Raw genomic sequence first — 12,996 nt, forward strand, 5'->3', positions numbered from 1 at the left:
CACCTCAGCTCTGGGAGAGATCAGCACCCCAGGCTGTCGGACCCCCCAACACAATCCCTGCTGTCCAAGCTGGATTCTGGGGGAGCGGTCCTGGGGAAGGGAGAAGGGTAGGCCCTTGTCTGGGCCGGGACAACCCCCACTGAGGCTGTCCAAACCGACAGACGGTCACTAATCCCCTGGCGACGGGCTGGGGTGGTGTCTGGGAGCTGCAGCTGCAGCTCTACAGGGGCCGGGCTCCGGCCACAGGTGGCGGGAAGGCCCAGGCCAGGCGGCCACGTGAGCGTGAGCAGCGGACTCAGCGCCACCCTCACTCACTTCCCCCTCCGTGATTGGGCCCCATACCTCTCTGGAATCCAAGATGGCGGAGGGGGGCGGGATTCCGCACCAAGTGAAGCTGCGATTGGTAAAACCCAGGCCCTTGAGCTGAAGGATGGCCTCAGTAGCCACTCAGGGAGTTCCCGGTGGGGTGGTGGGCACTCAGCTGTCTTAGCTCACACTTTGGCAACCAAGGCGGCTTCACGAATCCATCTCTCGCAGCCTGGGAAGGGCCAAGGTGGGAACAAGGAACCCCCGGATGGTCCTCCAGGCAGGTCCTTACCGGTCTGGGGCCTCTTCCTTGGTAATGACCAGTGTTGGGAATCAGCCCCTACCAGCCCAGGAAGAAGTGGAGAAAACCCCCAACTAGCTTGGAGGAAATCAGTAGGATTATGAGGTTAATGCCAGAGCAGGCTGAGTGGCAGTTACCAAATAAATGATCCCAGGAGGACATGGCTGAGGTTAAACGAGGCCCAATAAATAAAGGACTGTGTTCAAAGGAGAAACTTAAGAAAATTCAGGGACGTGGGGGTTGGGCCTAGGGACTCCTTCCTGTCCTCCCCTTCTAGGGCCTATTGAATTCTGGAGGGGCCACAGCCTTGGGCCCTGCCTCCTAGGACCGCACAGACTGGGGTCTGTGCCCTATTCAGAGCCAGTGTTGGCATAGCTCCTGGGCTCAGGGCTCCTTGGATAGCTCCATCCACCCAGCTTCTGGGGATGAATGCAGGAATGGAAACGCTTACTGCGGAGGTCTGACCAGTTAACAGAGCCCCAGCTGTCTCTGATTTCTTAGAGACAGAGAAAGGACTAACTGCAGCAAGAGGGGTTGAAGCTAGATGTTAGGAAGCACTTCCCAAACATTAGCTAGATAGAGGGAACTTATGGATTTTGGCAGTAAGGAACAATGGAGGATTTTATTCCAGATGAAAGCACATTTATCCTTATCCCCAATGTGTGTGGGTTAGTTAGGCATTTGCCATTTTTGGCTAAGAAGCATTAGCAGCTAGAAAGGGCCATCAGCACCATCTGTACATGTGAAAAGCTTGTGGGAGAGTCTGTGTGGCATGCTGTCCATTCCACCACCATGTCCTGGTGAATGAGCAGCCCACTCCCATGGGTCCTGCTGACTCTTCCTGTGGCCAACTTGGTGGGGACCAGTGGGAGACAGAGCATGATGTTCTTGGGACCATGAAAGATGTACTATGTCTCTGTTTTGGGAGTCTTAAGAGAGAGATGATTAAGTCTTTGGTCTCAGGGTGGGTATTTTATTTTTTAGAAAATGAACGATAAGAATAGTTCAGATCTTGGGCTCTGGAGTCGTGTAGAGAGTCCAATGGACGATAGAAGTCCAGTGACCTCTTTTCTTCTCCTAAAACCTTGGGCAAGTACTATTTACAATCATGATACTAGTGTTACCATGTGTCAGGCAGTATTACACTCTTACAACGACCCTGTGGGGGAGGTACTGTTATCCTTGTTTAACAATGAAACCAGCTTAAGTGACTGTAGAGCACTATATTTAAAAGCATGGACACAGAAGATCCAGATTAATTGGGTTCAAATCCTAACTTTATTTCCTGGTTGTATGATCTTGGGCAAATTACCTGATTTCTTAATCTGTGAAATGGGGATTATGATAGTACCCACCTGACAAAGGGGTAAGGTTGAAATGAGAGCATGCACGTAAAACTCCTAGAATCCTGCCAGGCACATTGTAGGTGCTTGATACATGTTACTTACTATTGTGAACCCTTAAAGCCCTTTTATCTATGTGCTGTCACTTCATTCTTTTTACTACTCTATGAGCTGGCTATTATTCCTTTTACAGATGAAGAAACAGAGCCTTAAATTTGATCATGCTCTAGGTCCCCCTGTAAGTAGCCTGCTGAGGAACTGAATTCAGGTTTTAGGTTTTTGAGCTTCAAGTTCCAAGGGCTTTCTGATAGCCCACATTCTCTCTCATTCTTGAATTCTAATATGTTTCAGTCCCTCACTAAAAAAAAAATCCTTGAGGATCCAAATTAAAAGCCAGTTTTCAGTAACCCATGCTTAGGAAGAATGGAGGATTCAAAGAGGAGAGGGGGACGGGGCGGGGGGTGGTTGGATAGTTAAATAATTTCTCTGGCTTAGAAATTGTTTTGACCTAACACAACCCTCGCAGATATACCTTGTTCCACCAGATGGTGAAATAAGTATGTATCTCAGAGAAGTCTCATTGGAGGAAATGGAAAGAAGCTGCAGCTCAGGAGCATGTCGTGTAATGGGGAAGAAGGTCTGATCTTCTGCAGAAAATCCTCCTACAGGTAAAGATTTTGGAACAGAAGGATCTAGATTGCTAGTTCTGACTACGAAAAGTCCAGATTTGATCATTCCTTTTTCTATAGGGCCGCAAGTGAAAGTTATAGGAGGGACCCACCTGTGCGGTTGGTGAATGTCTGCCTCCGCCCTCAGTCCTGAGGGGGCTCAGACCAGCCTATCTCACGCAGGTCAGGGATCAGGCCAGCCCAGTCCACAGTTCCTTCTAACTGGAAGTTTCCTAATTCTCTTTATGGGAGAAGGCCTGGGCGGCCAGGGTGAGAGGTCAGGTAAACAGACCTGCCTCTGTGGTATGAGGGGAAACACCTGCAGCAGCAGCTGCCCCCAACTCCCCATCCCCTTTGCTCAACCCTCCAGTTTCCAGAATGAGCTCAAACTCCTGCCCCCACCCCAGTTGTCCTGAGCTTGATAATCCCGATGGGATGTGGGCTAGGGAATCTAGAATGAAGATCTGGGGCTACTGCATAACAATAAAGCCACAGGGGACAGGTAAATTCCCTGCTGCCTCACCCATCCTTTCCTTTTTGGGGCTTAGTACTGATCCCTGGCCTTAGATCATAGCACACACAGAGTAATATGGCTGGGAAGGGAGTGTTTTTGTTTCCTGGAAAGGAGGGGTTTTGTTTCCTGGATTCGAATGGAAAGGTATGTGCACGTGTACAAGAACACATACAGTTACTGGAATATGGATCTTTCGTTATGGGGAACCCAAAGACTCAACACTGAACTGGGACCTTATGTCTTAGGAGTGTATTTGGCTGTAAGTAACAGAGACCCAGACTAATAATTAGGTAAATAAATCGGGTTTGTTTTTCTCACAATACAAGAAGCAGGCAGGCACTGGTTTACTTGCCCAGTGATGCCATCAGAAACCCAGGTCTTTTTGCTCTGATATCCTTAGCATATTGGGCTTCATCCTTCTTGCCTCAAGGTCTTGAGAGGTTGAGAACACGGGTCTTATCCACAGAAAAAGATTATGTCTTCCCCTTTATCAACAAAGCAAAAAATTCCCCACAGCCTTCCTCCCCTCTAGTCTTCCACTTAGGTCTCATTGGCCAATATTAGGTTACATGATCATTCCTAGCTACAAGGCAGACTAGTTGAGCAGGGAATGGGATTTCCATGTTTGGCATACAACCAACCTTGGCCCTATTCTCAGAGATTCTGACTCAGTTGGTTTTTATTAAATGCTCCAAAAACCTAGGTTTCAAAAAAAAACTGTAGGGGCAGCCAGATGGCTCAGTTGGTTACAGCGCGAGCTCTGAACAACACGGTTGTCAGTTCAATTCCCACATGGGCTAGTGAGCTGCACCCTCCACAACTAGATTGAAGACAATGAGCTGCAACTGAGCTGCCAGAGGGGTGGATGGATGGCTCAGTTGGTTAGAGCGTGAGCTCGCAACAACAAGGTGGCTGGTTCAATTCCCGCAAGGGGTGGTGGGCTGTGCCCCCTGCAACTAAGATTGAAAATGGCAACCAGACTTGGAGCTGAGCTGCGCCCTCCACAACTACTGTGTTTTCCTGAAAATAAGACCTAGCCAGACAATCAGCTCTAATGTGTCTTTTGGAGCAAAAATTAATATAAGACCAGGTCTTATTTTATTATAATATAAGACCCAGTCTAATATAATATAATATAATATAATATAATATAATATAATATAATATAATATAATATAATAATATAATATAATATAATATAACATAATATAATACTGGGTCTTATATTAATTTTTGCTCCAAAAGACACATTCGAGTTGATTGTCCGGATAGGTCTTATTTTGGGGGAAACAGTAGATTGAAGGACAACTACTTGACTTGGAGTTGATGGGCCCTGGGACAACACACTGTTCCCCAATATTCCCCAATAAAAACATTTAAAAATAAAGATTGTAATGGCTTCTAACTACAGGACTGGGCGAGTTCATAGTCATCTTCAATCAAACCCACCAGGCGTGGCTCTGGGTGAGCCACCTTTCTGCACTGTCTGGGATTGATTCTCCAGCTTATCCTGTAGCTCCTGCTCCCTTTGGGATTGATTATTTAAGTGATTAATTAGTAAGTTTGCAGGTCATTCATTAGCGAGTTTGCAGTTAGTAACTGGTTAGCCAGTCAATTGACTTAACTAATAGAACGGTTAGTTGGCCTTTCCTCTTATTTATGTGTCTGGGACATAGTCAGGCCTTGATAAATATTTCTTCGGTGAATGAATCCATAAAATGGAGATAAAATAGCATTTTAATACAGCATCAAATAAGACAGCAACTGCAAAACCATTTTGTAAGTGGTAATACACTATACAGATATACGAGTAAGAATAAAAACTTACATGAGAAACTACTTAAGTTTGGACTAGAAGAAAGTTTGTTCCCCAACTCTTCACCAAAGAAATACTGTTTCCATATTTTGAAATGGAGAATTACAATTTTGCCCTGCTGCTCATAAGCCAGATTTTGCCCTCAATAATAGCAACTTTGTCAATACTTAGTGATAGTATATATTCTTTCTCCTTTTTCCTTGATCCCATTTTGTGTTTCTACTTGTATTTTCATTAGCTTACTTAGGTTATAAACCACCTCAAGCCTTTTTGGGAAAGAGGTGGGATAAAATAAAGTTTAAAATTACTTGAGGTTAGCTCAAGTAGCTGGTTAGCTCAGCTGGTTGGAATGCGGTGCTCGTGGCAGCAGGGTTGCCAGTTCGATACCTGCAAGGGCCACTGTGAGCAGCGCTCTCCTTAAAAAACAAACAAGACAAACAAAGAAATTACTTGGGAACTAACCTTTATTACCTATGAACAAAATGCCAGGCATTTACATGCATTAACTTAGCTAAACCTCACAATAAGCTAGTAGGTTGGTGTGATTATCGTTATTTTATGTAAGTGTTCAGGGACTTGCCCAAGGATACACACTGCTAAATGGTGAGCCAGGAGTCCGAGCCAGGTTTCAAAACCAAGGTCAATCTGACACCAAAGCTGAGGGCTTTTCCCCTAAGCCAGTGCAAGCTGGTATGATAGATGCTTGGCTATGGTCAACTATTTGCTTAGTTAGTTGATGAGAGTTTTTGTACCTTGAGATCCACAATCAGTTTTTTTTTTTTGGGAAAAAAGGTATTTTCTTCTCTCCATAGGCCATTTATCAGCAAATACTATATATACTTCATCAATTGTCAGCTACTCTATTGTTTTATGTATCATTAAGAAGAAAAAAACAATAAACTATGACACCCCATTGAATTTAAGATGCATCCTGGGAGAGGGGTGGTAGATGAGGGTAAAGGGGATCAAATATATGGTGATGGAGGGAGAACTGACTCTGGGTGGTGAACACACAATGGGATTTATAGGTGATGTAATACAGAATTGTACACCTGAAATCTATGTAACTTTACTAACAATTGTCACCCAAGTAAACTTAAAAAAAAAAAAAAAAAGATGCATCCCAATTTCAGGGATGACAAAATGTGGAAAAATGTGTGTCTTAGAATCAATGAAATAAGGTATTCAATTCTAGTAATGGAGAATGTGTATACATAACTTCCCTTTCTCTCTTATTTGTTTGTGGCTGGCTCACCCCTTCTTTTCTATCGCCAGAACCTTGCTGCCTGTCCTTTCCATATCTCATTCTCCATATTATCATGAACTGGTCGATATTGATTGGGACTATGAGTCCAAAGTCCGCGAGTCTCCAGAAAGCCTTGTACTTATAGAAAGGCTCTACTTTAGTTTCTTTAAGGAGCAACACTAGATGGTCTCATTATGAACTTCCTCCAATGACTGTCAACAAATTCCTTCCAGAGTCTGGCCTGCCTGACTCTAGGCTTCCCATGGTACCTGGTGATTCACTACCCTCCCTGTCCACCATTCCAACACAGTAATTGGCTGGTTAGTCTGTGTATTATTTATTTACAAGGGATTTCCCTACAGGCTGTTAGAGAGGGCATAGGAGGGGGCTTGGGAGCAGAAACCGAGGCGTGTCATCCAGTTCTCCCTAACGCAGGAAACATGACTCCCCAAGGGTCTCCTGAAACACCAGGGCCTTCCCTTTCTCCACTTTAGGAGGAGGCAGGATGCAGGGAGGATTAAGCTTCTCCACCCCTCTTAGACTTTACTTCCCCTTTCTGGTTTAGGACTCCATGAGACAAGCCGTGTTGGGAAGATGGGGTAATGGGAAATGGTACTGCTAGGGGGTGATAGAGGTTCTTGAGCAGTAAGTCCCTTGTGGAGCTGGGTTACAGGCCTGACAGCAGCAGCTGGCTTTTCTGATTCGGTGTGTGGCTTCCTCTTTTGAGTGCAGGGAGGCACTGATGCTGGCTTTCCATTTCCTAGCCTTAGAAAAGGGACAGATCCATCCAGGGAAGAAATTGCTCCCTCCTGTTCCCTTCAATCTGATTTTGAGGACAGAATCTGAAAACGAACAGAGGCTGATTGGAAAGGTTGGGGACACCAGTAGAGGGAAGGATGCAGCCTATACTGAGAACCAAGGGGCTAATCTGGGAATCCGATTGACAGAGGACTCTGGGGCTTTTGGGATGGGTGGGCAGGCCTATCCTTGCCCCAGCGTTCTGGGCATGTGTCAGGCTCTGAGGCTGGGGCATGGGCTGAGGTTCACATGGGTCTGTGTGCTGTGGAGCTGAAGGGTCCTGTGAGGAGGTACAGACAGAGAGAGAAATAGAGGTAAGTGGAGACAGAGGGAGTAGAGAGCCAGAGGCTGGACAGCTGAGGGGGATTCACTGCTTCACTGGGATCAGCTGGCTCCGAGGGGCGCTTCCTAGACTGGCGCAGGCCTTAGGCTTCAGTTCTCTGGGATCTCGGGGAGCTGCTGGCAGAGTCCTGGCCATCACAACAATTTCCCCAAGAGGCTCTGCCAAGCCTGGCACCTTGGATCCTGGGCTTCGGCTTGGATTCAGAGGCTGGCCCAGCACCTCCCCGCTGCCTGTACGGCTCCAGACCTCTTCCCTGTCGGAGCACAGGGCCTGCCCTCACCTGTGACCTCCGCGGCCAACTCCGAGGCGCGCTGCGGGGTCCTGCGCCCGCTGCTCGCTGGGCCCCGACGAGCAAGGCCTGCTGAGCAGAGGGGCCGTGCCCAGCCAAGGCCTTTCCGGCCGTCGCGACGGTGCCCAGAGCCCTATAGTAGGAGCGAGTGCTGGCCGGAGAGTGTAGGTGTGAGAATGTGTGCTGGGCATGGTCGGTAGACGGAGTGTGGGACTGTGGGCGCGTTGGCACCTGCGACCGGGAAAGTGGGCTGGCGAAGAAACTGCGTGCGCTGCTGGGAGCCCGGCTCCGACAGGGGTGTGTGCGGGCGGGGAGCCCGCGGCCGGAGCTCGGTGGAGGGCGGCGGTCTGGAAGTGGCCCCGGCCCGTGCAGGCCCCGCGGTGGAGCGCCGCGTGTGCGGGCCCGCGCCGCCGCTCCAGGCATGCGGTCCTGGATGTCGAGCCTCGGGTGGGATCCGCGCGGCGCGGCGGGGCTTTTCGCCCGCTCTTCTCGCCCCTCTAATCTAAACCATGCGGGCTCCCAGCCCCGGTCTGGGTGGCGGCCCTTGGGCCGCGGGGAGGGCACGGGGCCGCTCCGTTGGGGAGCGGGCGGCCCGCTGGGGGCTTGAGGTCCGGGGGCACCAGAGCCAGGGGATCCTAGAGGCCTCCTCCCCGGGGGGGCAGCAGGCGCAGACTGATTGACAGTGGCGACGTCAGAGGGGGGGGTCGTCCCCGCAGGGAGGGAGGGAGGAGGAGAGAGCTGAGGCCCCAAAGTGCAGCCTCGGAGATCAAGGGCCCGCTCCGGAGCCGGGATGTGTCCGGCCGCGAGGGCGCGGCGGACAGCGGGACCCTGACCCAGCGGCCCGGAGTCGAAGCCCAGGCTGTCCCCTGCTCCTCGGACCCGAGCCCGCAGTGGACCTCGGGCCACAGGCGCCTCCGCATGCGGCAGCGCAGTTAGGGTGAGTGTGGGTTCCGGCGGGGATGAGAGTAAGCCAGGCGTGCGGGGTAGGGACCACCCTGAGCCCAGGGTTAGGGTGCAGGGTCGAGGAAGATTAACTGGAAAGGGGGCGAGTAACGGGATCCGGAAAGAACTTCGGGGACGGTGAAGGCGACAGGAGAGCGGCTCCAAGTGCCTCAGATCTGGCTGCTGTCTCGGCCCCACTCCCAGAGGTCGGGGCGCGAGCCTTCCTCTCCTCCGAGTGACCGGACGAATTGGGTCTAGGGACCCCAGAGCATAGAGACGACTGCGCCAGTGCCAAAGGAAGAAGAGGTGGCCTTGAAATTGGTGTTTACAGAATAAGAAAGGCCAAGGAAGAGGGCCCGGGTACTTGTGACGAATATCGATGTAGAAATGTGTGTGATCGGAACACTGGATTTCAGAGGCTTTGATATAACACGCTCCTCAAAATAAAGCAAGGAGCATTATATGTAAATAATGATGGATGGTCAGGAATTATCAGGATGCGAGCAAGCAATTACCAAAGAAAAGGGCTAAGCGGCATAACAAACACAGTACTCAAACTTTAAAACTATAAAATAGTCACTTTTGGAGCCAAGTAAAAACTGTAACCACAAAAGTAAAAGGATCGTAGACAAAGTAACTCCAACTATAGGAACAATGTGATAAGAACCATTACATTAATATCAATAGCAAAAATACACGAAATAGTCACAGTGTATCAAATGATAAAAATGTAAGAAAAGGTGAACAATGAAAAATGCTATAAAGGGAAATACTAATATTAGTAGAATTGACAGAATACTATCATATAATTTATTATTGATACTATAATGAATATTAAAATCAATATTAACCAAAATCTTAAGAGCAGTAGTAATATAAATAAAGACAGCAACAAGAATTGCTGGAGTGATATGACAATTTATGACCAACGTATTAATAGTTCCAACACCATTATAAATAATGGTAGAGTAAGAAGAAGTATTGTACAGATGTGATGAAAAATAATCAGAGTAGTAAGAGCTACAGCGATATTACAAATTATGACAAAGTAAGAACAAGTAATGATGTGATGAAAAATAACTAGTGAATTAAGATCGGTAGCATTACCAATAACGACAAAGTAACAAGATATTGTAACGATGTGATGAAGAATACTTGGAGTATTATGAACAATCCTAACAAAACAAATAATAGCAAAAATAACAGGAAGTGTTATACGGATGTGAAGAAAATTAACCTGAACATCGAGAACAATAATATTACAAGTTATAGTAAATAAGTTATTAAACCTGTAACAAAGGACAAACAGACTGAGGAACCAGCAACGGAAACATTTTCGGGGTACAGAGAAAAAATAAAAATAACGCTAGATTAACATGACCTATTGGTAACTAGGCCCTAGAATGATGAAGCACTGACAGGAAAGCAACAACCACATATTTAATAATAATGAACTAATAAATCAAACCAGTACTTTTAATCATATAGCATTAAAATGAAAAAGTATTGATAATTTATGTGATAGGACAAATATTCTTAATGTTATTGAGCTGACCAGAATACTACTCTGATAATAAAGATAATGAAAATACAACAATTCCCCCAGTGTAAGAAAAATATCACCAGTAATCTAGAGTGAAAAGAAAAATGCTGTTCTCCTTAGGAAACGAGGAGGCTGAAAGCAACGGACGCAGAGCCGGACCGCTGCGCCTACGGAGGGTCCAACACAGGGGCGAACGCGGGCGGCAGACTCGGCCGGGCGCGGGACCCGGCTGTGCCGAGGGGACCGCGGAGAGGGCCGCTCTGGGCCAGCCCGGAGGGAAGAAAAGGAAATTATCCGGGAGGTCCAGCTAGGGCGAGCTGTGGCGATGTCGGCATGTGGCTCCCTGGCCGAGAGAAAAGGAAGAGGTGAACCCCGAGGAGGGGAAGGAGAGCAGGGCGAAGCCCTAGTCCGGAGTCGGAGCGGCGGGATTGGCCCGGAGCGCCAGCCGGACGGCGCCGCCGCTGCACGGCTCCAGGTGTGACAAGTGTCTCGCAGAGGACCTAGTGGCCAAGGCAGCATCGCGCCAGGCGGCCCCTCCTCCTGGCCCTGTGCGGGCTGCCGCATCTTGGACCAGCTGATCTCGAGTACCCATCCCGGCTGACCCCAGATATAGTAGAAACCAACGTCTTGGGCCAGAGCGCACAACTACCCTCACGGCGCTGTGTCTCCTCGCCTGGGGGCTCTTGGGTTTCTTAGTCTAGGCCCCGGAAACCGCACGTGGCCCCAGACAGGTAGTGGCGGTGGCCATGGCAGGGCGAGCCTTGCTCCCTGCTGCCCGTGGCCTGAGGACCAGCCCGGCTGTAAGCCTTATCTTTACGGGCTTTTCCCAGCCCCAACTGGCCCCAGCCTCTTTTTATCTCCTCGGTTGCACTTGGCTTATTTACTTTGTGAGGCCCTGGGAACCTATGTCTAGGCCCTGGGATGGGGAATCCAATGGACAGGAGGGGAGAGGGGCCTGGGCCTTGGGATGCCCAGAGATCCAGGAAAGAACAGAAAGAAGGTAGGAGGAAAAGGGGGGGTGCATTTCACCACAAGACAGGCAGCCAGACATTACAGAAAACCCCACCAGAACTTGCCCAGATCCAGAAGAAGGGAGAGGAGTAGTGAGATGGAAAAGAGAGGCAGAGATAACGCAGGTTTGCACCCATGATGGGAGCAGGGCAGGCAGGTCCTTGCAGCTGGGCTCTCATCCTGATATCCCAGGGCCACCTTCCAGAAGGGAGCAGGCATATGGGCAGGCGGGAATAGTTCTAGACACTTGGGGAAGAATAACTGTGCCCTGGGGCAGGACTAGGCTGTGCCTGTGAAAGGGACCCACCCAACTGGCCTGGTCCTTAGCTGGGAAGGGTCTGGGTTCTTTGCCTTAGAGCAGAGCCCTTGGGAGCAAAAAGTGTGAGTGTGTGAGCCAGCAAGTATGAATGTGAGGGCAAGGCTGGGGAGAACCCTGGCTGAGTTCAAGACACAGTGGCCTTAGGAGAGAGTGTGGCTGCAAGGGTGACTAGGAAGCTGTGTGGGAACACTGTGTCTGGGTGTGAGGATGTGTGTGCCTGCGTGTTACACACCTGTGAGAGTGGGAATGTGCAGGAGTAAAAGCCTTTCTTTCAGGAAGTCTCTGACTGCTGAGAGAGGGGGTGAAGGCAGATGGGTGAGCAGGGGTCTGAGGGCTGCCCAGTTCTAGGCCTTTTCTGCAGGTGTGAAGCCCCAGGAGCCTGGATGCTGTCCTCCTGGCCTGGTTCTCCTCTTCTGCCTGCCCAGGGAGCATCCTGGCTGCCCTGGCTCAAGAGTGAGCCTGGACTCCACTTATTAGGGAACAGGCAAAAAGACCTAGGCCTCTAGCTCCACTGAAGCCCGGCAGGAGGGAGGGACTGGGGGTGCAGTTGGGGCAATGCCTAGAGGGCGGTCCTTTCCCCCAGACCTACTCATCATACAGACCCACACCCTGGGGCAGGCAGACTTTGCACCGCACGCAGACCCTCCCAGGTCCATAACCCAGAGGGAGGAGGCGAGGGTCTTGCCCTCCGCATATTTTCCCTCCCCCAGCTCAGGAGGGGGCGGGGTCCACGTGCGCCAGGGCTCAAAGCCACCCAGCTCGGCTCGAGAGGGCTGTAGGGCCTCTGGCCAGTGTGGACCTGGGCATGTGACTGGTGTGTGCTGTGCCCGCAGGAGATGCTGCAGGATAAGGGCCTGTCGGAGAGCGAGGAGGCCTTCCGGGCCACGGGCCCAGCGCTCGGCGGCGAGGCCAACACCACCAACGCCGCCAACGCCCCCGAGCCAGAGCTGGCCGCGCCGGGCCTCAGCGGAGCGGCGCTCGGCAGCCCCCCGGGCCCTGGCGCCGACGTCGCTGCCGTCGCGGAGCAGGTAGGGCCGCACCGGCCGTCCGGCAGAGGTCGGGCGTCGGTCTGTCTGTAGGGACGCCTGTGTCTGTCAGTCCGCCCCATCGCGGCAGGACTCGCTTCCTGGGTGACCTCGCTGCGTGCTCCCCCGGGCAGGGTAACTCTCTCTGCCTTTCGTCCTTCCTCCACTTGGATCCCTCGGGGCTACTCTGGGACAAGCGGGGCAGGGAACCCCGGCCGCAGCGGGATCAGCCCGGGCCAAGTGTCCAGTTCTGACAACCTAGGAGGTCGGGGGCGAAAGCCTGGGACCCGGGCAAGAGCGGCCCCAGCAGGCCGGGTGTGTGCTCCGGGAGCCGCCGCGGAGCTCTGAGGCCGGGGGACGTCACCGAGAGGGTCACGGTGATAACCTGAGGATGACGAGTCCTTTTGCGCACACCCTCGGCCTGTGCGGGTCTGCGTGCAGGGTGTGCATGGGCGCACGTCTGGGCGACGAGGTGTGTGTCCCTCTTGGGTCTGTGCATCTGTCCGGCAGCCTGGGGATGTCTGAGCACGCG

At 50.8% G+C, this 12,996-nt stretch overlaps 1 protein-coding gene across 8 annotated transcripts in view; it reads left to right on the forward strand.

Moving 5' to 3' along the window:
• Positions 1-7,165: 7,165 nt before the first annotated feature.
• The window catches only part of TBX4 (T-box transcription factor 4), a 32,176-nt gene continuing 26,345 nt past the window's right edge, over positions 7,166-12,996 (forward strand). For 2 of the 8 annotated variants that reach the window (XM_074319845.2, XM_019732624.3), the window contains exons 1-2: positions 10,453-10,584; positions 12,273-12,467. In XM_074319845.2, the coding sequence (XP_074175946.1) occupies positions 12,276-12,467 (192 nt within the window). In that variant the 5' untranslated portion in view covers positions 10,453-10,584; positions 12,273-12,275. Of the gene's footprint in view, positions 7,307-7,434; positions 7,789-8,352; positions 8,562-10,452; positions 10,585-11,869; positions 11,893-12,044; positions 12,090-12,272; positions 12,468-12,996 lie in introns of those variants that run through there. The other 6 variants (XM_074319847.2, XM_088802107.1, XM_019732625.3 and 3 more) reach the window with 6 other exon arrangements.

This window comes from Rhinolophus sinicus, chromosome 12, assembly GCF_057876585.1.
Source record: "Rhinolophus sinicus isolate RSI-liver-muscle chromosome 12, RSI-T2T, whole genome shotgun sequence".
In the NCBI taxonomy this organism is placed as follows: domain Eukaryota; kingdom Metazoa; phylum Chordata; class Mammalia; order Chiroptera; family Rhinolophidae; genus Rhinolophus; species Rhinolophus sinicus.